This window comes from Zalophus californianus, chromosome 5 (assembly GCF_009762305.2).
Source record: "Zalophus californianus isolate mZalCal1 chromosome 5, mZalCal1.pri.v2, whole genome shotgun sequence".
In the NCBI taxonomy this organism is placed as follows: Eukaryota; Metazoa; Chordata; class Mammalia; order Carnivora; family Otariidae; genus Zalophus; species Zalophus californianus.
In genome coordinates this window covers 60,594,436-60,617,596 of record NC_045599.1, presented here as the reverse complement: position 1 = coordinate 60,617,596, position 23,161 = coordinate 60,594,436, and the positions used below count along the sequence as shown (strand labels likewise).

General features: G+C 44.4%; 1 protein-coding gene across 3 annotated transcripts in view; it reads left to right on the top strand.

Annotated features, from left to right (window-relative positions):
- SERINC5 (serine incorporator 5) overlaps window positions 1-17,284 on the top strand; it is a 99,771-nt gene extending 82,487 nt beyond the window's left edge. For all 3 annotated transcript variants that reach the window (XM_027605391.2, XM_027605390.2, XM_027605389.2), the window contains 5 exons: window positions 1,292-1,418; window positions 7,438-7,504; window positions 10,317-10,356; window positions 10,986-11,130; window positions 12,653-17,284. In XM_027605391.2, coding sequence (XP_027461192.1) covers window positions 1,292-1,418; window positions 7,438-7,504; window positions 10,317-10,356; window positions 10,986-11,130; window positions 12,653-12,800 — 527 coding nt within the window. In that variant the 3' untranslated portion in view covers window positions 12,801-17,284. The remainder of the gene's footprint in view (window positions 1-1,291; window positions 1,419-7,437; window positions 7,505-10,316; window positions 10,357-10,985; window positions 11,131-12,652) is intronic.
- Window positions 17,285-23,161: the final 5,877 nt, after the last annotated feature.

Here is a 23,161-nt window from a genome sequence, read left to right as displayed (position 1 = left end):
TTGACAGAGAGAGAGAGACAGCGAGAGAGGGAACACAAGCAGGTGGGGTGGGAGAGGGAGAAGCAGGCTCCCTGCTGAGCAGGGAGCCCTTTTTTTTAAGATTCTTATTTACTTGTTTGAGAGAGAGAGTGAGGAGAGAGAGAAAACATGAGCTGAGGGGGGTGAGGAGAGGGAGAAGCAGACACCCCAGCTGAGCAGGGAGCCCGATGTGGGGCTCAATCCTGGGACTCCAGGATCATGACCTGAGTTGAAGGCAGACGCTTAACTAACTGAGCCACCCAGGCGTCCCCTTAAAAATAAAATCTTAAGGGCACCTGGGTGGCTCAGTTGGTTAAGCGACTGCCTTCGGCACAGGTCATGATCCTGGAGTCCCTGGATCGAGTCCTGCATTGGGCTCCCCGCTCAGCGGGGAGTCTGCTTCTCCCTCGGACCCTCCCCCCCTCATGTGCTCTCTCTCATTCTCTCTGTCTCAAATAAATAAATAAAATCTTTTTAAAAAAAATAAAATAAAATCTTAAAAAAAGAAAAAAAGAAAGTGTAGAGAAAGGGACCATTATGGAAGACCCTTCCTGGGAAAGGAGGTAAGAAGTAAGCAAAGGATAATAGCATCACGACCACCCTATTACTGACAGTAAAGGGACTTCGCGTGTGGGTGGAGGCTTTGGACTAGGTGGCTCTTGCACAGCCAGTACGTATTTGGTTGTTGAGTAGCCTCGACACACTTCCAGAGAGGATAGACACGGTGGAAACTCAAGAATGTCTGCATACTACCTCTGTTTAGAGCCTGCTAAGTCAACTGAAAAATAGATAAGAGTTTTACTTTTTACTAGTGTCAGAAGAGTACTGAAAAGAGCAAGACTCTTACTGTATCATGGCACAGAGGAACCCTTTGGCACTCAGTTGGAATCTGAGGGTCTTGTTCGAAGAGGCTGCTTAGGTGGGAGGGGTGCTTTTTTTTTTTAAAGATTTTATTTATTTATTTGATAGAAGAATGCACACAAGCAGGGGCAGCGGCAGGCAGAGGGAGAGGGAGAAGCAGGAGCCTGATGCGGGACTTGATCCCAGGACGCTGGGATCATGACCTGAGCCCGAAGGCCAACTGAGCCACCCAGGCGCCCCAGGGGGTGCTTTGAAATAGCAGCAATCTAGTCTGACTTCAGTGGGACTGTAGAGTAGGAGTTTCCAATAATAAGCCTTCACTCTTCTAAGCTACCCGAATTTTCCCCAAATGAATGTCAGCTACAACAGGCTTTTCTAATTAACTGTGATTACTTTGTCTTTTCCTTGTAAGCTCTAGATGAACATGGGAAGAATGTGACGATCTGTGTGCCAGACTTTGGTCAGGACCTGTACAGAGATGAAAACTTGGTTACTGGACTAGGTACCACTCTCTTGTTCATGTGCATCTTATATTCATGGTAAGTCTTAGGAGATACTTGAGGCCACCTTTGCAGACTTTAAAAGTACGGAGGAAATTTTAAGAAAGCTTTAGCAACAGCGAGGCAGCAAAACAAATCCCACCTGAGGAAGAGGGAAAGTAGCTTGAAGGAAGAAGTATGTGTCACAGCATCGAACCTCAGTGTTCGGACTTCATTTTCCTTACTTGTATTTATATGGGTGACTATAATAGATCTATAGTACGTTGCAGCCCTTGAGGAAATGGTTGAATATTAGTCGCTAAAGCGTTTTTGGAGGGCAAGGGAGTACAAAGTGGGGAAGAAATGGTTTGTGCCAGAATGTTTTGGCAGCTTTCTAATCCACGGGAAATGCCATTTGTTCTGCTGCTGATGGAAAGAGTACAAAGCAGTACATACACGGTCATTTTGTGCTTGGCCCAAGAAAGGCAGGAAACGCCCCTTTTCTTTTATGCTGAAACCCACAGTGCTGTTAAAGCAGGCTGTATTTCACATGCTCGTTCGTGGGGGGGTTGGTGCTGCCTTTATTTAGAATGTTTAAAAGATTGCCCAAGGGAGAAAAGTAACGGGTAGAAATGCTTAGTTACTGATTCTGAGTGTGCATTTCACTGATAATTAAGCTTCCCTTTGGCGGTGACCTTCTCACGTTTAGGTTTTACTTCTGTGTTTTACGTTTTCTTTGTTGTGTTTCAATGTATAAAAATTTCATCTTGTTATAGGTGTAATGTATTATGGTCTTCCCCTGGCGGAAACTGAAGAATCCTGGCGGTGTTAGCTTATAAAATAACATGTCTTTCTGTAGGCGCTGGTATTTTCTCTTACAGCTCTCACACTCCCTCCTGTTAGAAAGGGACCTACGGACAGACATTTTGGAGACAAAGGAACTGGGTTTTTAGAGTGCTTGTTCAGCCACGTGTCAGGCCATGCCGTGCTTGCTTGGGTGCAGGTGGTTGTCCCAGTGAAGGTTCCGTAACATTGGTCCTCATCCTGTCCCTGACAGAGTGACAGATTCTCCTCACAGCGAAAAGGACCACAGGGACCATGTCTGGCCTTTCATTTGTAATTAATTCCATAGCTGTTCACTTCATACCTACTATACCCAAAGCAGTGGATGGGATTCGGGCCCAAGTCAGTGAATGTTGTCAGGAAAACCATAAAGCCACCCAAATTTTGAATGCTGATTCTCAGCTCTTCTTTCTCTGAGTAAGCTTTTCCTTCCTGAGTCTGTTTTTCTTGGGCTTCGGGGGCCAGGGAGGGGGGGACACGGCAGCAGCACAGCTAATACCATCATTTATCCCTCAAGTTTTTTTCTGTATTGGCATGTAAAAAATATTGCAGATGATGTGAAGAGAAAGTAGATGACTAATGAGTGCTTGCCCCTGACGCCCCGTCTCACACCAGCGTTCCGGAGCTACCAGGTTCCGGGAGGGCTCCCCTGGTGTGGTCGCTGCTGCCCACCCGGTCCTCCCAGCAGGCACCGCGGTGTTGCACTTTAATCGCTAGCGTTCGGTAACGTCTGTTACTGGCATTTACACAGATTCCAGGTAGCTGCAGTCAGCTTTGAAAATTGTTATCTTTTTAAAAAGATTTTATTTATTTATTTGACGGAGTCAGAGACAGCGAGAGCAGGAACACAAGCAGGGGGGAGTGGGAGAGGGAGAAGCAGGCTTCCCGCCGGGCAGGGAGCCTGATGCGGGACTCGATCCCAGGACCCTGGGATCACGACCTGAGCCAAAGGCAGACGGTTAACGACTGAGCCACCCAGGCGCCCCATCCTTTTTTTTTTTTTTTTTTAAGGAATATCTAGAGTTGTTTTTTTTTTTTTTTTTTAGATTTTATTTTTTTAAGCAATCTCTACCTCCGATATAGGGCTTGAACTCAACAACCCCCAGATGAAGAGTTACATGCTCTTCTGACTGAGTCAGCTGGGCGCCCCAGGAATATCTAGAATTCTTGATAGCAATTGTAGGAAGCCTAAAGACTGCATAGTGTGAACATTACATGTTTTCCCTGAAAGTTCCAAAATTGCTTGGGTTTGAGGTTAACTTTTTTGTAAGGTCCTAGAAGGCTTACTGTGCTATCTTCTCACCTGCTCCTTTAGGGGGCTCTCATGCTGGCCTCCATCCTCAGTTTCTGGTTCTCTGTCCCAAGTCCTGCTTCTGGGGCACTCACTATGAGTATGTTTTATCTTTGCTGCCTTAGCTTGAAGGAAGGGCTCAACCTAAACCTAGCTTTACAGCCGAGGCCGTTCTTTCTCTAGACGCCTCTTCTGTTGTCCCCAGACATTACTGCTGTGAAGAAGTATCACATCTTGGACCCCATGCAGGGGTTCCCTAAAGGCTCTTTGTATAGGTCCATCCCCCTGACACCCCTTAGGCCCCAGCCTCCACTATTTCTTAATTCCCTTCTTGGTCTCTAGATTTTGATTGAAATTGTTATTTTGTTGGCTTCGAGTTCAGACTGTCCAGCCAGGCAGGATCCTGGAGTCAGTCAGCTTCAGTTCCCTCGTTGTACATAAAAAGGAAACTGAGGGGGGCGCCTGGGTGGCTCAGATGGTTAAGCATCTGCCTTCGGCTCAGGTCATGATCCCAGGGTCCTGGGATCGAGTCCCGCATCGGGCTCCCTGCTCCTTGGGAGCCTGCTTCTCCCTCTGCTTCTCTCTCTCTCTCCCTCTGTCTCTCATGAATAAATCAATAAAATCTTTAAAAAATTTTTTAAAAAAAGGAAACTGAGGGGCATAGAGCCCATTTCTGTGATTCTCCACCCCCAATCTCAGGAACCCTCTCCTTGTGTCTCCTTGGCTAGAGTGCTGGGAGAGACAGGTTCATAGTCGTTTTTCCCCCTGGGATTGTTTGGAGTAAGGTCCTTCATTGAGGTTCAAGGATAAGCTGGATGACTTGCCTCATTTTATTATTAGGAGGTATTTGTGCTATAAAATGGTCCTGGCCATTTCAGTTTTAACTATGCTTATGAGAAAAATAATTATTATTTAAATGTTTAGGAATTTGAATTTAAAATTGGAAAAACTAAGAATCCTTATTAAATGTCATCAAAATGAAACATTCATGGCAATAGGGCAGACCGTGTAGAAATTAAGTACAAGGTTGGTAAGACAGAATTGGAGAGAAGATTGGCTTAAACTGAGAAGAGTTGGCAAATCACGGTTTCTATTCTTTCGGTGTGTTCTTTGTCTGCTACCTTTATTTAAGAAAGGAGGACAAGTTAAGAAAAAAAAATGGAGGAGGAGTATACAAGTTTTATTTTGAGAATCCTGCCGCTCCCTCACCTACCAACTAGAAATCTTCCGGTTTCTGCATTAAGGGGCATGTCCAGCCCTCCCCCCAGTTCACATAGGACTGTCTTCTCCATTGGGAGCTAGGAGTCACCACTTATACTTGGGAGCATAACTGAACTTCACACAAAGGGTGGGAATAGTCATGAGATCTCCCAAGGGCCCTGTAAGTTGTCAGGGAGCAGAATCTGTGCTCTCCAACAGGAAAGTCTGGACATGTTCTCTAGAGATTTTCTTTGATCTAGGTGAGTTTGGCCAGTTCCAAAAGCAGTTGAAGCAGGTGTGGAGAGCCACCTGCATTTTGAATCATTCTGCCATTATGGAAGAGGCCCTGGACATGGCAGTGGTGGTGGTGGGTGGAGGGGGTGGGTTGGGGGGGAGGCAGTTTTTTTGTTTATCATAATTGCAAGGCACTGCTGGTTTCTTGTGAGTGCGGGCTAGAGATAGTGAGTGGGCTATAACTTGTCTATACGGTGAAGCCCTGTTGCGATCAAATGTGGTCAGTCTCCTTCCACACCCCACAAGAAGCAGTGGGTGAAATTGCTCCTGCCTTAGCCCTGGAAGGGAAGAGGTTCTGCGTAATCCAGGAATTGTTGTTTGGCAACGTGTCTTGTGCTCATCAAACGGGGGTCTGAGTAATAGAATGCAGGCAATAAGAATTTCCTAGGTGTGAAAACAGTGTTTCCTTGGTAATTCCAAGAAGAGTATTTTGTGGGTGAAGGCTATGACTGAATTATAATAATATTTTATAGTGTCATCTACTTGTAGAAGTCCTCTGTTATTAATGATGAACTGAATACAGGTATTTATTTTTAAAATTAAATTCAGTTACTTAACATATAGTGTATTATTAGTTTCAGAGGTAGAGGGTAAGTGATTCATCAGTCTTATATAGCATCCAGTGCTCATCACATCACATGCCCTCCTCAGTGCCCATCACCCAGTTACCCCATCCTCCTACCCCCCTCCCCTCCAGCAGCCCTCAGTTTATTTCCTATGATTAAGAGTCTCTTACGGTTTATCTCCCTCTCTGATTTCATCCCGTTTTATTTTTCCTTCCTTACCCTATGATCCTCTGTCTCGTTTCCTAAATTCCACATATGAGTGAGATCGTATGATAATTGCCTTTTTCTGACTGATTTATTTCGCTTAGCATAATACCCTCTAGTTCCATCCACGTTGTTGCAAATGGCAAGATCCCGTTCTTTTTGATGGCTGAGTAATAGAATACAGGTATTTAGAAATAAGAACAAAAGCTTCCCCATTCTGTGCTCTCTGATGATGGAAGTAAAGCGGCAGAGGTGCCAGAATGAAAGCTTTGTTTTTCTTGAAACCATTTTATTCCAAAGAATTTACAAAAGTGCAGTATGTATTCTAACCCTTTTAAAGAAGGAATACCATCTTTTCGGTGAAAATTGCAGATAATCAATCTCTTTCTAAAAAGTTACATTTTCCTCCGCAGAAATGATACACTATATTAAATCATAATTCACATGCAGAAAATATAGCATGCTCTTATATGCAGGAGCGAGGTGTGTGTGTTTCTTGGGTGCACCACCATTGGGAAATATCTCTAAAATTCCTCGGATGAGGCTAGAAGTCAGGAAGTGGGAGCGCTTGGGCCTCGATCAGCATCCGTCCGTACCGAACAGAAGAGAAAGTGATGCTATTGGACTTGAGTGGCCCACAAAGGAAGGCAGCTATGCTCACCACTATACCACCAACGCAGTGGCCCACAAAGGAAGCAGTGTGCTCGGATCCCAGAGGACCTTTTTGTGAGGAAGGCTTTTTATTGTTTATTTGCATTTCACTGATCTCTTCTGTCTTGGAGAAAGAGGATGAGAATGAGCAGAGAAGGCAGTGTTGCTTCTTGGGGGTTATTTAGTTGACATGAGTCTGTTAAGTCCTGCTTCTCCCGGGGCCACACCCCTGCCTGCCCCCAGGCCGGCGCCTGAAGGCACAGCGTAAGAGGTTAGGGATTGTCTTTTTCACTGGGTCCCCAGGGGCTTAGAACAGGACCTAACACATGGCAGGCTTACAGTAAATGTTTGCTAAATGAATTTATAGAGTTAGCCGGAACCCTGAGTATTGTATATATTTCTGTTTGCTTAAAATGTTCCCTTTCTCCCCCCAGAAGAAATACCTTTTTTACCCCTAGAAGCCAGATTTTATAATATTTTACCTCTGGGTATAGGGAGAATGGTGGGAAGGATTTTTTTTTTTTAATCACACTGATAGCTAGTCTGTTGAATTTCCAAACAGAAAACTTTGTTCTGCCAAAGGCTGATTATCACAGTAAATAACTGTGACCTTTGCTTTTCATGCCCTTGCTTTTTTTTTTATTGCTATCTCTGGGTTCTTTTGTCCGGTTTTGATCCCTTCTAAGTGATTCTATTCAAAAGTTGTGGAAAGATAAAAGGAAAATCAGAAAATCCTTTTGGCTTGGTGTTTGAGGGAGGAGAGGTGAAAACCAAGATAATAGGACCAAAAGATGCCTTACTTCTTTATCAACAAACTTCTCTTTGCTTAAAATCATCTAATGCAATCCATGTGAAAAGACATCAACTGTAGAATTGGTCAGTCAGTTTTGGAGCAAAGCGGGATATTGGAATAGACGAGTTCTTTTTAAGGAGCCAGGACTGGAGAGTGCCGTGAGCCTCTCATGACAGCACTGACCGGGCGGCTCTGCCCTTCCTCTATTGGGATATAACGTGTGTGTTTGTTTCTTAGCTTGACATCGACGACAAGGTCAAGTTCTGATGCTCTGCAGGGGCGATACGCAGCTCCTGAACTGGAAGTAAGTTCATTTCCTTCCCTGGTCCTGCTTCATCTCAGAAGACCCATTTTTCAGGAAGCCTCTTTCTGTGTGTTTGCATCTTTATTGATCTGCATCCCATTTTTCTCCCCAGGAAAGAATACAGTTTTTATACAGAAAAGACAATGTCTCGTAGATACGATGGGATTAAAATGAATCTTTGATTTTCCTCCAACAAAATTAGCCTCTAGTGTGGCATTGCTGCCCATCTCCCACCCGATGCCTGGGTAGCTTTGTCGGGCTGCTCTCTGCGATTTCCTTCTGTCATAATGGACTCTGTGTGTGTGTGTGTGTGTGTGTGTGTGTGTGTGTGTGTGTGTGTGTGTGTGTTAACTCCTAGTCCATTCTTCTGTGTAATAGCTGTTCTGGAGAAGGGAAGGAACAAGCATCTGCTCCCTGCCACACTGCTGAGCATTGTCTACACGTTAGCTTATGTAACTGCATCAGTTCCGTCAGGTGGGCATTTCACTGGTTAAGGAATTGGGAACAGTAGAGGTCCAGAGAATCAGGGTGGTTAGCAGATGCTATCGGTCAGCAGAATGTCTGTTATTTCCTTACTTGTGCAAAAGTCTTTTGCTGGGGCCCTCATGGAACATCCACCTAGGTCAGAAAAGGGCTAATCCCATGGAGGCAGCCAGGAAAAGACTCAGCCCTGACCCCAAGAATGGAAGGAACATGGGATTCCCATGATGGCTGAGACTTAACAGCACTTGCTACATGCCAGGCAGTTCTAAGCGCTATATTTGTGATTGCATTTCATACTCATACAAACCCAGTGAGGGCTTTATCTCCATTTTACAGAGGGGAGAGACAGAAAAGTTATTTAAACTTCTGATTAGCTGGCCTGGCCCCTGGCCCCCGGCCATGTCCTCGTAGCCTTCCCTGGATGGAGGAGCCCTGGTGTCTGTCCAGATATGGGCACTCTTCTCTGCAGCTGGGGCTCTGGGCACGGTCTTTCCTGCACCTGACCTGGAGATAGTGAACATTATGAAGGGTTGTCAGTCTGCCAGCGGCATTCAACAGCTCTTTCTGTCCCTTCAAAAAAGGAGAAGGCTCTGCTGAGTCTGAATAGATTACTGCTTCTTACACAGAGGAGAATGGTCTCTAGAAGGCAGGCATTTGTTCTCACCACTGGCCGGGTGACCACCTGCTGAGGTTGTGCTCAATGGCTTCAATATCCCTATTGTGTAGAGTGCAAGCTCAAAGAACAGCAAGTCTCTAAGTTAGATTTAAGAGGATGCTTTCCTTCTCGTTCTAAGGAAAATGTCCCACTGTTTTCTTCTGAACTGGAGAGCCTGCAAAACGGAAGTTGGTTTGCTCTCCTTGTATCAAGTTTCACAGGATATACCTTTGAAAGAGAGAGTTAGTGGTTTCTTATGCTAAGTTAAGCTTCAGAAGAACTAGGACCCCAGGATACCCTGTCTTGAGCCCACTGAATGATTAGTGAATCTTAGACTGTGTCACTTGATCCAAGATTCTGTCACGGCCATTCCCTCTTCTAGAAGTGTCCCTGATGTAGTAGGGAAACGGGCTTGGCCTTGCGGTGTATAAATGAGATGAAGGCTCACACTCCTACGTCCTTGTCCCTGGCTCTGTGTTCTTTCTAGTAAAAGTACTGTCAGCCAGAAAGTGCCAAGGACCCAGCACTCCCCAGCTGGTCTTGCTACATGTAATGTTTCTTACTCTGTTTACCAGAGTCTTTCTGAAATCATGTATTAATTTTTCATAATCCAGTTTTTTATTAGTTTATTGTTCTGAGTAGGTCAGAAACACGGTACAAAATTTAAAAGGTGTCAAAGACTCTTCAAAGGAAGGCATCCCCTCCATCCATCCCGGTCCCGAGCACCCCTGCCTCCGTAGAGGCAGACAGTTCAGCAGCCTGATTTCATAGGAAATGTAGGTGGGCCTCCTGCTTCCAGACCTCCTAGCTTTACCATATCTGATTCTGCCGGCTCCACCATCTCTTAGACCTCGCATGCCTAGACCTAATTGCCTCTTGTGAACTGCACACCTTGGAGTGCCTGTCCTGCATTTATACTCCAGCTCTGTCACTAGACTGGTTTTGAACCTCAGGCCAGAATTGCTTGACCTCAGTTTCTTCAACTGCAAACAGAATAATAATCCCAGCAAGTAGAGCAAATCACCACCAGGAGTGAGCTCCACGAGAGTGGGGACCTGTCTTGTTCACCTTGCATTTCAGGTTGAATTTTCCAGAAGCAGCTGCCAAGGCAGAGTTGACCCACAGAGTATCTATTAGGGATCAACACAGGTGGAAGGAAAGGAAGGGGAAGGAGGCAAAATTGGGCCAAGGGTGAAGTTGAAGGGCACCGTAGGCTGGACAAAGCCTCTGTTGACCCCTTCGGTGCCCCAGAGCAGATATGACTCATCAGAGCAGTCACTGAGGGTCAGTGGCTGCACCTATACACCCCTGCCGTGAGCAGTCATTCAAGGTGGGTTGCCCAAGAAGTCTGGCTCTAGGGCAGAGCAACTCTGTGACTGAGGGAAAGCCTGGGAGCTGCCGTCTGGAGGCTGCTCACAGCACTCCAAGTAGCTGAGTGAGCACTCAGTGAGCGCCATTGAAGGGGCTCTAGGTGGCTCACCTCCATGTCTGTTTCCTCTTGCCAGCACCAGAGCACTTGGGAAGAACAGATGCTTAGTCATATCCTTTGGAAGGGGTCACATGAGTGCAGTTCCGAGCCTGGCTTCCAATTTACGCAGAAGGCTTGGCACATCACGTGGATGGCCTTTAGTGAAGTAGAAAAGCCCCCTGACGTTGTTGGGTTTGCTTTTCCAGGTAGCCCGGTGTTGTTTTTGCTTCGGCCCCGATGGAGAAGGTAAGTAGTCAATCTCCCTTACGTGCAGCTCTAGTCTTAGGTGTTTGGGATTCACACCCAGATAACTTGAATGGTAAGAGGAAAGTTTTCTTCCAAAGCTGGTATACTGTTGATCTACTTTTCACATTCTTCCTGAGTGATTGCTGGGTATATTTGTTTGTGTTGGTATTCTGGCCAGCAAGAACCCGTTTCTGTTTTGGCTAATATGTAAGTTAAATTCTACAGTGAGATTTAGAGAAGGAGGAAGTACATTTTTCAAAGGAATGAAAATTTCTTCCCTTCAACTTCCTTTTCTTCTTGGATTGGAGCATCCCAGAGGCTTGAGAACGCTTGGCTTGCTCTCTCACTTCCATCTGAGCTTATCCTGGGTTTTCTGTTAGTAAGGGTTCTCTTCTGCTCTGTTCAAACGAATGTAATGTTAGGAAACTCATCCTGTGGAGGAGGGTCCTGGGATTGGGTGGGGGTTTTGCACAGAGGGTGTGGATAAAATTGCCTGAGGCTACAAATGGCTCTTGACATCTTTTCTACTCACCAGTCTCTGGGATTGGAATGAGTGAGTGTGACTCTGCTAACGCGGCTGGCGTGCATGTGTTCGTTCAATGAGCTTGCGCTTGCTTTGTGCCTCACAGACACTGAAGAACAGCAGAATGTGAAGGAGGGACCACGGGTCATTTATGATGAGAAGAGAGGCACTGTCTATAGCTACTCCTATTTCCACTTCGTGTTCTTTTTGGCTTCCCTCTATGTGATGATGACCGTCACCAGCTGGTTCAAGTGAGTGGCCCGTTATCTTACATATTTTAGAAGGGATAGTCTTTAGAAAATCAAGTTAAGTCCTAGTCTTTAAGTGCTGAGACCCACACTGAGTCACAGATCCAGTCTCCTGGAGTCAGCTAAACTCTTCTCCAAGTCCTGCTGTGCTCATCTACACAGAAACAGTCCTGGGGTCTCAACAGTCTGCGGGCATGCTTTTAACCCTGGGAATTGCTGATGCTCATGCCCCACAACGGGGGCTAAGGTGGCGTGTGTCCCCTCATTCCTTTTCTGTGCATTTACAAACCTGTGCAATTTTTAAAATATAAATATGATTACACGTGTTTCCCCTTGAGATTTTTTTGCTTTGTTTTGTTTTTTAAAGTTGGCAATACATGGTGGATCTAACTTTCCCTGTCACTACAAAGAAATTCTCTTTTTAATTCTTTTTGGATCATTTTTCACTGATCTGAAGTTTTGGTTGGATCATAATTTGTTATAACTCAGAATACACATGGGATAGACATTTAGGCTCATTGTGCTATCCGTTCATGCAGCAACTATTTGAGTGGCTTCAATGTGCTGCACTGTTAGAAATGGCAGGCTTATAATCTAACGGAGGAGACAGACCATGATCCAAATGCGGTGTGGCAGATAGTGCTGTTAGGGAGAAAAATGAGGAAAAGGAATGAGGAGTACCAGGTGGGGTTTAGGGATGGTGGGGCCAGCAGAAGGCTTCACTGGGGAGATTTTCCCAGAACATCCTAAGGGAAAAGAGAGGAGGGAGCTTCTAATGTATCCCCAGTGCATCTAATGCTTTGGTAATTCCCGGAAAGTTTTGGCGTGGGAAGCTTAAAAGATGGAGGGAGCTATAATTAATAAGGCAGAAAATAACAGATATTGTCAAGAATGTGGGAAAAATTTAGAACCCTTTTACAAAAACTCCTGCTAGGATCGTAAACATGGTGCAACCACTTTGGAAAACACTTCGGCAGTTCCTCAGAATGTTAAACACAGAGTTATGGTATGACCTGGCCGTACTAATACTAGGTATATGCCCAACAGGGAAAAAAAGTATGGCCACACAAAAACTTTTACACATATCACTTAAGCAGCATCACTTATCACAGCCAAAAAGTAGAAACCACCCAAATGTCTATCAGCTGATGAATGGATAAACAAAGCATGGTATCTCCATGCAGTAGAATATCACTCAGCAATAAAAAGGAATCAAGTATTGATCCATGCTACCACATGAACAAACCTTAAACACCGGTCACAAGAGGCTACATGATTCCATTTATATGAAATGTCTGGAATAGGCAAATCCAGAGAGACAGAAAGTAGATTAGTGAATCCCAGGGGCTGGGAGGAGGTGGGGAAATGGTGTACACTTTAAATGGTGTGAGTTGTATCTGAATTGAGCCTTTAGGAAAAACAGAAAGGCTGGAGGGGATGGGAGCAGGGAGACCCCTTCTGGAAGAGATATCTCACTGCCTTGTTCTCTTCCTGCTCTGACCACAGTTGTCTCTCGTTTCCACAGCTATGAAAGTGCCAACATCGAAACCTTCTTCAGTGGAAGCTGGTCCATCTTCTGGGTCAAGATGGCCTCCTGCTGGATGTGTGTGCTGTTATACCTGGGGACCCTGGTCGCTCCCCTCTGCTGTCCCTCTCGCCAGTTCTCTGTGTGAGGAGGATCTGAGCAGGCCTGCAGGCTGGAAGTGACATCCTTTGAACAAGTGTCCCAGGGGTCTGAGCCGTGACTGGTGCTTCGTGAAAAGCCGGCATCCTCTGGCTGGTTTGAGTGGGTCTGAAAAAGGCTTTCAGAAAGAAAAAAAATCACCTGATTTGGCTGTTTAATTCGGAAAATCAAAAAGAAATAACCATTTTATTCCAAAAGAATTGAAATTTTCAACCAAGCTGATCCTGAGTGATATTTTGTGTGAGTCTCCGCTCTAAAAACTGGAAGAGAAATTAGGCTAGTATTTTCCTTCTGTACTTTTTTTCACCAAAACAGAGTTTGGGGCATGACAGGGATAAATCTGACCTTGTCATTCTTATCCTTGGAATAGAAAAACTTGCCAAAATCTTGAACCCTCAGCCCCTGACGGAATGCAGACCTGTCTCCCACACCTCAGCCGGGAACTTCATCTGCAGTGGGCTCTGCAGAGAGCACTCATCCTGCAGGCTCCTTGCTCTCAGCTACTTGGTATTTATAGGGTACAGGAGGAAGCACCTGCTTTTAACTCCACCCTTGTGCTGTTTCCTCCTGGCCTCCAGACGTTTCCCTTTGAAGCTGTGATGCTGGGAATCACAACTTCACACTCTGCCCTGGCCCTTCTCAGAGGTCCCCTCATCCTTTCTGGGCTCAACGTCTTTGCCCTAATGTGAAAAAGCACAATTTGCCGTCACTACCGTGTGGTTCCCCCACTATGCTATTCCTTCCTGATCCAAGTTCCTGCAATAATTATGACTCCTATTTGTGGTGTTATTCACATGATTATAGAACAATATCCATGTTTTCTTTGCCTGAACGATGGAGGGCTATCGTTCTTACTTGTTTGTATTATTAATATTAATAATACTCTAGGACCTTACCTTGACTGAAGCCCGCTGCACCTCTCTTTCAGTTATGAAAGTCAGCCGGTTTTCTCTTCCACCTAGAGGCCTTTGAAATTGTAAAAGCAAAAGGGCTCTTGTTTCCTGGATCTGGAAGGTGCATGATAATATTCACTGTGGTTTTTTGGAGTAGATTTGCTGAGGTGAGGATTCCAGGCAGCACCTCAAACTGGGCTGACCAGATAAGGCCTATCTCGTATAAGTTGTAGAAGTGGCCAAATATACTTAGAAGAAACGGTGGGGGGTGAGGGGGTGGGGAGGGGGGTATGTAATTAAGCCATAAGCAACATCCACGGAGATTTCCAAAAATACGAACTTGTAAAGTAATACTCATAAGAGATTTGACTTTAGGCAGCTGCCCAAGAAGATACCCGTGTTCAGTGTTGATGTCCGTCCTCAGTCAGGGAAGAGTTTTTTCGGTGGAAAGCGGAAAGTCCATTAGGGACCCCAGTGGAGACATGGTGGGGATGCTTCCGGGAATGTCTCGTGCAGGGTGAAAAGCGTCCTCTCGAGCTCCCTGGCACAGAGGGTCTGAGAATGGAGACACTTGGCCTGTACTTTGTGTGTCCTGCCAAGATGGGCAGAATCGGGTCCCTGTGTGCCAAAATGCTGGTGTGGGGAATTAGTCCAATTCTTCATTTTTGCTCCTTTGCCCTCCTCCCAGGAACACAAGCGGGAAAACAAATTCAGTGAATGAATTCCTCTAGAATCTTGCCTTATTTATGTTTGAGGTTCGTTTTTAAAGGCAGTCGTGTATGGGTGAGAGCCTTGTTTTTTGCAAACTTCATCCAACTTCTTATTTTAGGCCAGAAGCTCTTTGAGCTTGGCGGTTGAAAGGTCTCTGGTGTCACAAAATGGAAAGCTGCCACGTGCAGCCCCTGTTAAGCCAGTGGGCCTGGGAGCTCTGTGGGCCGGGGACAGGTTGAGGGAATGGGTTGTGTGTGGGACAGCCCCCAGGCAGGAGCTGCCACAGTGGCTGCTGCCGTGACACAGGGCTCTGGGTAAGCTGAGACTGGCTTTAGGAAAGACCGCGAGCAGAGTCCCATCAAGAGCTGGGATGCTAGTTTCATTGTGTTTTCTTCCTGCCAGGGTCTAGCTGGTTTGGGCAGCCAGCTATGTGACTTTAGAACTGGCCCTTAGGGCAGGTCACGGTCCAGCTGACAAGGCTCTTGTTCCTTGGCTGGCCTTTGTTGGCGGGCTTCCCCTGCAGAAAGAAGCTCAGGGAAACAGAAAGGAAAGCATTCATTGCCAGTGGCAGGGCCCTCAGCACTTCCTTCTTTAGCTGGCCCAGCCAACCCATGTTTTGGAGCTGCTTAAAATTTGGTTTGTGGCCCAAAGTTCTTCTTGAAGTTTAGTCTGACACGAGAGGCAGAGTTGCAGTCACTCTGATTTTTAGTCTCAACTGAGAGTCGAAGCAAGTTTATCTGAATGATGGGAGAGATGTGGATATATCCTTAGGATATATATAAATAAGGTAACTTTAATGAGGGCATATAAATAAGGTAACTTCAATGATTATTCATTGTCATAACAATACTCAGGTGATGAGTCAATGTTTGTGGGTGTAAAGAACCCACATTCTTGTGCTGTTGTGATTTAAGAAACTGGAAAAATTGTGCCAATTGCTTTGAGTTGCTGTAATGAAGGTGTTCATTGGATACATTCACTGATCTCTTTTTAAAATAATTTTGCTTCCTACAACTTTTTGTACATGATTTTAAAAAGTACATTCCCAGTAGCTGCTGGTCAGACTCCTTTAGCGATACAAGAGGGAGAAGTTTTTTAAAAAGCTCTATGTGTATGTTTCTTCTGTGCTATTCCTTCGATGTGGAAATTTTTTCCCTTCTCGTTTTCAGGAGTAGAAACACTAGGTGGGGGAAGGGATTCTTCTGGGAATGTTGCTGTATACCTAGATGGGTCATCTGACTGAAGGCTGGAGACTTTTCTGTCAAAAGCTTTTGGAAACCCAACTTGGTCCTTGTTGGGTTGAGTTTCTGTAATATTGGTTAGTTGGTTTTGCTTTTGTCCTCTCAGTTTCTTGGGGAATCGCTTGAAAGAATTGTTCCCTAGAGGTGTTTGGAGCTCTTTGGTGGAGTAGAAGGACTGTATGCATGTGGACTGTTGGAAGGTGGGGTTACTGGAGATTTGGGGTTCTGGTGCCCATCAGGAATGGTCAGCAGTTGGGCCCCCACACCTCATTTTTTAAATTTCCAGTTCCTCAGAGGATCCTACATTCTGGATGACCTTCGTGTAGTGCTAATCCCCACCCTCACCCCCATATTGTCGCCCTCTGCCTATTTAAGATTATGTACTTATTTAATTTTAGCCGGAAGTTTATCACCATTGGTGCTTCATGTTACCCTGCAAAGGGAACTCCAGAGCCTTTGTTTAAGCCTCCTTGGCTTTTTTTCTCCTTTGACTGCCTTTCTAAATAGCATTTCATTTTGGCGTACATTTTTGTTCTACTCTTGGAAGTGAAAGCAGTTTTAATCTATAACAAAGAAGGGTGTGACCTTGGGCTAAGACCCTGCCTGTCCAGAGAGAACGCTGGGTCCTCCTTAATCAGGGACAGTGCAGTAGTCACTCAGCTCATGGAATTCTCTGTAGGAGACTCTCCTAATAGAACTAACTCCCTCTGCTTTGTTCTTAAGGCCACCATGTTTCCTGCCATCTTTAAAATGCTTGTAAAGCCTCAGACACGTTCATCTAGTGTTGCATTTCAGGCAGAGATGGGCTCACTCGTGTTGGACTTAACGTTACAGAGCTAGAGAGCTGTTACGTAGATCTTTCACACTAATGCTGGTCATTCTAAAGATCTTTATCTCTTTAAAATTTTCTTCCTCAGTAAATCACTTGGAGAGGCATTCATTTTGAAAGGGGGAAATATTTGGCTTTTACCAAAGAGGGTTTTTTGTTATTAAGCAAAATTCCTTCAGAAAAACTTAATTGGGTAAGGATAGATTAAAAACGCATATGTCCAAATCCACTTCTGTAGGAGTTCAGTCATATTTATGTGAGTAAAATGATGAAGAACTCTTTAAGGTAATCCTCTGGGTGAAGGATCCTGGGAAATTCTCTCAGGTAAAGAAAGCTTGCAACAGATGTGTAATATATGTCTTGAGAGTTATTTATAAGAAATTTAAGAGGATCGTTTTGCTTTCCTATATTAAAGATTTAAGTTCTTTTTTTACTTTGCAAAAAAAATTCTACGAAAAGTTTTATAATTGTAACATTGTTAATTTTTAAAACTTTTCCAAAACAATTAGCTGTAGCCGGATTATGTGGTTATGTTTTGCTCTACTTAGAATTTGAAATGTAATATGTGTGGTAAATTTACTGTTTGAAATTTATAATAGTCTTGGATATGGTTAGAGTTTTGTTAACTTTTTTAAAAATTATTTTCTTCCCTCTAGTCACAAAGGCAACTGTGGGTTTATATTTGTTTTTTGAATGCTAATTTTTCTATGAAGCATCTGAAGTTGACCAGTCTTTTCCTATGTAGAAAACTCAAAACTTGTTAACTCTGTACTTTAATAAAATTCAAAATGGAAAACTATGTCGTTGTTGTTGTTTTGGTTTTTGTGTTTTTTTGTAATTAAACATCCTCCATGTGGTGTTTTCTGAAGATGTTGCCTTCAGATGTTAATCACCATTCTCTGAAGCTCATAGAATCTTTTCTGATTCTTGATAATGAAAATATAAACATGAAAACCCAAATTTTTTGTTTCCTTCACCCCCCTCCCAAAAGCTTTTGTGGACTGCTTCCTTTTTCCTATTCTTAGGCTAGTGCTACACTATCTTAAATATGAGAATTAGAGTGAGTCTCTAAGGGAGGTAGTAGAAATCTTCCAACATGGGCCACCTTTTTCAAGATAACGGCTTTCCTAGACCTTTTATATTTTCCTTGAAAATTTAGGCTTGAGTGGGATGGCATTGTGTCATTAGACTAATTTGGGGAGAATTGACATTATAACAACATTAAATCTTCTGATCTAGCATTTTTCATTCATGTAGGTTTTTAAAATTTTCTTTAGTAGCATGGTATAGTATTTCTATTTTTATTAAAATGTCTTCGTGTGAAATTTAATCTTTTTTTTAAAAAAGATTTTTTTTATTTGTCAGAGAGAGAGAGTGAGCACAAGCAGGGAGAGCAGAGCGGCAGGCCGAGCAGGCAGAGGGAGAAGCAGGCTCCCTGCTGAGCAGGGAGTCTAACACAGGACTCAATCCCAGGACCCCAAATCATGACCTGAGCTGAAGGCAGACGCTTAACCGACTGAGCCACCCAGGCATCCCATAAATTTAATCTTGATCCTGCTAGTCCTTTTTTTAATGTGAAATTAGTTTCGTGAGTGTTTAAATTATGCATGTCACATAGTATAGAAGTGACCACCTTGGGGCACCTGGGTGGCTCAGATGGTTAAGCATCGGCCTTTGGCTTGGGTCATGATCCCAGGGTCCTGGGATTGAGCCCCACGTCCGGCTCCTGGCTCAGCGGGGAGCCTGCTTCTCCCTCTGCCTCTCCCCCTGCTCATGCTCTCTCTCTCTGTATCTCTGTGTCTCAAATGAATAAATAAAATCTTTTTTTTAATTTTTTTATTTTTATTTATTTGATAGAATGAGAGAGAGAACACATGAGACGGGGGAGGGTCAGAGGGAGAAGTAGACTCCCCGCCGAGCAGGGAGCCCGATGCGGGACTCGATCCCGGGACTCCAGGATCATGACCTGAGCCGAAGGTGGTCACTTAACCAACTGAGCCACCCAGGCGCCCCGAATAAATAAAATCTTTAAAAAAAAAAAGTGACCACCTTAACCATACCAAAGTATATAGTCAATAGTGGTTTTTTTTTTAAAGATTTTATTTATTTATTTGACAGAGACATAGCGAGAGAGGGAACACAAGCAGGGGAGTGGGAGAGGGAGAAGCAGGCTTCCCACAGAGCAGGGAGCCCAATGCGGGGCTTGATCTGACCTGAGCCGAAGGCAGACACTTAACAACTGAGCCACCCACGTGCCCCTGTGGTCAATAGTATTAAGGACATCCATACTGTTGTGCAACCAACCTCCAGAACTCTTCTCATCTTGCAAAGCTGAAGCTCTGTACCCATTAAACAGCTTCCCACCAGCCCCTGACTTTCCACCACTATTCTACTTTCTTTCTCTATGAATTTGTCATTTGCTTCATTTCCCCCCCTCTGCTTCTTCCCACATAGATGCTGATCCTGTTCAGGTCTTCTGACTCACTTGTACTTTGGGGTGCACCACTTTTTGTTGCAAATGTTGTCCATGTGTTTTTGGTTGTGCTAATTCCTCTGTTTTTGTGTGGGAATTTAGGAATATCCAAAATTTCTGCTTCTATCTTTGCCATCATTTCTTCCATTCACTCTTGAATTGAACCCCTTGCAATAGGGCTTTACACACACCTTTTCCCTGAAACTGTGTTTTCAGGCCATTGGTAGCCTCCATGTTGCTGAATCCATTGTCCTCATCTTGGTTTATCAGAAGCCCTTGAAAGTATCAACTAAATGGCCTTTTTCAGATTTCACTGGTATTTATATATACACCCTGTTTTGAAAGGGATTGTCTATTAGAGTTATCTTGTCTCTGTTGACATTGTACTTAAGATCAGAAGAGGCAGGTAACTTTTCTCAGGTCCCCAGTCTCTGCACCCACAGAACCACATTCAAGGAATCACCCCTGGAAGCATGGTCCACAAGTGGACGTGACCTCATTCTTAGCACCACTTTCTGGACCATCCCATAAGGCCTGATTTGCAGCCAAGTAGTTTGCTCAGCCTGCTTCCAGCCCATAATGACTGGGAATCTGGCTTAGTTTGAATGATTTCTGTCTCAGTGTAAGCTGGTGGGGCTTTTGCTCATTTCTCTTAAAAACATTATGTTCTCTGGGAATCTTAATGGGATTCACTAAGTCAGATAAAAGTCATCTCTGCGGATCTTTTCTAAAAGACCTCCTCTGGGCGCCTGGGTGGCTCAGATGGTTAAGCGTCTGCCTTCGGCTCAGGTCATGATCCCAGGGTCCTGGTGTCGAGTCCTGCATCGGGCTCCCTGCTCCTTGGGAGCCTGCTTCTCCCTCTGCTTCTCTCTCTCTCTCTCTCTCTCTCTCCCCCCCACACCTCTGTTGCTCATGAATAAATAAATAAAATCATTAAAAAAAAAAAAAGACTGCAACATCCTTAAAAAAAAAAATAAAAAAATAAAAGACCTCCTCTATTTTTGGCGGCAGGTCAGAGTGCTGTGTGCAAGTACTCCTATTCTTGCAGAAGCCTTTTTGTCTAGCCAGGAGGATCTGAGAATCACTCCCTCAAATCTTTCTGAGGTTTTAACTGAGAGGGCTTTATCCTAACCCTGAGGTGACATTTTACTTGTGGCATCTGAGAAATAATAAGTAGCTAATAAAATAGTGCTGTTGAAAATGCTTCATTGAGTGTGTTCAGATGTGTTGTTAAATGAAAAATAGTTGAGAAAAACTATTGCAGTGCAACCCAAGTCCTGGGTGTGTGTGAACTGTCAAAGAAGAAAATTATTCTGATGCTTGTTAAAACAGGAAGGGTTTATTCGGGACTATTGTCCTTTGAGTTCTATAACAGGGCAGAGATCAGGCTGTTAAAAACAAGACAACAGGCCCAAAATGGGAGTTGCTTATGCTAAGGTTCACGTCACCAAATGGAGACTTAGTTTTGGTTCTCTCTCCGAGAGTTTGGTTTCTCTCTCAGAAATCATACACCAGTTAATCAGGAATCAGCCAGTTCCTCGGGAATTACTTGATGAGCATCAGTTAGGTAATCTGCTCGTTGAGGCCCGCCATTCCCAAAGGAAAATGACCTTGCGATAACCAATCCAAGTCTTTGCCTAGTATACTTCCTTGTGCCTATGTCTTCCATTTTGTTCAGCTACTTGGAGCTCCTTTGTATCTGCTAAATTGGATGTGGCTCAATTTGAATCCATTCTTGCTCAAACTCTTAAATTTTTAAATATGCCTCAGTTTATCTTTTAATAGACTGAACTCTGAATACAACAAGGACAAGTGGGAATGTATAGCCAAAAAGCAGAGGGAAGGGGTCAGGGGATGGACATTACAAGAGGAGACATCCAAGGGTAGGGGGGATTCTTGATAAATTGACCTAACCAGACTCTTGCTAAGGCAGACCAAGGATTTATACATCAAAGGTGAGGGATGTTGGGGCACCTGGGTGGCTCAGTCGGTTAAGCATCTGCCTTCGGCTCAGGTCATGATCCCAGGGTCCTGGGATTGAGCCCAGTGTCGGGCACCCTGCTCAGTGGGAGCCTGCTTCTCCCTCTCCCTCTCCCCCTGCTTGTGCTCTCCCTCTCTCTGTCAAGTAAATAAGTAAAATCTTAAAAAAAAAAAAGTGAGGGATGAAGAGCATGACCTGATATCAAGGGTGAGAGGTTCTTGCTAAGACTGGGCTGTGCAGGCCTGGCAAGGACAGGATGGACATGGACGGTCTAGGCCTAGTCAAGAAGAGAGCCCAGGGGTGCCTGGTGGCTCAGTCGTTAAGTGTCTGCCTTCGGCTCAGGTCATGATCCCAGGGTCCTGGGATCAAGCCCTGCATCGGGTTCCCTGCTCGGCGGGAAGCCTGCTTCTCCCTCCTCCATTCCCCCTGCTTGTGTTCCCTCTCTCGCTATGTTTCTCTCTGTCAAATAAATAAATAAAATCTTAAAAAAAAAAGAGAGAGAGAGAGAGAGAGAGAGCCCAGAAGAGCCTGACTGAAGTTTGGTTAGGGCGAGGAGAAGGTCTTTGTCAGAATATGCGCACAAGCATGCACAGTCAGAAAATGTACCCACACGCTCATCCCTTCATAGCAGCACCCCCCTGGAAATTTTGGCTTGGAACTGAAAATACAGCTGTAGAATGGCTGCTGTCTTGAACCAAGGAGGTGGGAAACCTTTTTAGATTTTATTTATTTTTTTGAAAGAGTGAGAGCAGGTGGGGTAAGGGGCACAGGGAGAGGGAGTGAGAATCTCAAGCAGACTCCCCAGTAAGCACAGAGCCCAGTGTGGGGCTTAACTTCACGACTGTAAGATATGACCTGAGCCTGAAATCAAAAGTTGGACACCTAACTGACTGAACCACCCAGGCGCCCCAAGGAGGTGGGAAACGTAAAAGATATTGTTAGTGACTCTTTTAGGCATTATGAACACAGGGAAGAAACCCAATTTGCAGGAAAGCTACAGGATTGAAGCAGACGTACAGAGGAGCACTTGTTAAAGAGAAGGGGGAGGCGGAGAGAGAATGGGCTTCGGCATGTCCTATGGTGTGCAGTCCCCAGCTCTGATCCGTTCTGGAATTCCAGTTTAAAACGCCGGCGGGGGGTGGGGGGGTGGGGTGGGCGGGAGCTGGGTGGCTCAGTCGTTAAGCGTCTGCCTTCGGCTCAGGTCATGATCCCAGGGTCCTGGGGTCGAGCCCCGCATCGGGCTCCCTGCTCCGCGGGAAGCCCGCTTCTCCCTCTCCCCCTCCCCCTGCTTGTGTTCCCTCTCTCGCTGTGTCTCTCTGTCAAATAAATAAATAAAATCTTTAAAAAAATAAAATAAAACGACAATGGTAGTTCATGTTTATGGAACCCTTGATGTGGGCCTGACATAATCCTCACAAAGATCCCATGCCCTACTCTTCTAACCCTCATTTTACACATGGGGAAAAGGGCAAACTTTTCTTAAAATTCTTACTAAATGCAATTGTTTTTACAGAGATTGCCAAATCTCTGCTCTCCCCATTGCCTTTCCTTCTTTTCTTTACCACACCCTCCCCCCCCAACCTAAACTACCCTTTCAGGTCAATTTTTTTCTCTTCATATGTAAAGCTTTCTCTTGGCTTTTCTATTTGTATAGCAATTATATTGGTGAGGAATTGCATTTGAGTAATCTACTGGACCTCAGTGTCTTAAACACCTGAGTTTTTGGTTCAGTATCTCAAGGACTTTAGGCCAAAGGTTACTGTGAATTTCTGGCTTTTCTTTTCTGGCCCTCAGGGGCTACTTTGTAGATCCATCTTCTGTACATTCTAGGCAGAAGACCAAGGTAGGGCTCAGGGCTCCCTGGAGAGAAGCACATTGCATATTTTAGGGCAGGAAATGTGAGGGTCTGGAATATTCTGTTACTGCCGGTAAATAAGAATATTTAAAAAGACTCTGATGACAAGGTAAGTTATGTCTAGCAATGAATTTTATCTAGCAATAAGTTTTGTAATCATTACAGTATATAGTGTATTTTTCTGCCTTTTAGGGTGACAAGGCAAGTAAAGAGACTAATTAGACTTATAATATCAATAATTCATAAGAACATATAGGTAATTAAGTTTGAAGTCACTGTTTAAATGTTTAAGTTATAAATTATTAAATTTATATGGTTAAACTTTTTATATTTAGTGTGTTTTAAGTGTTTAGAAAGATTTAGTCTA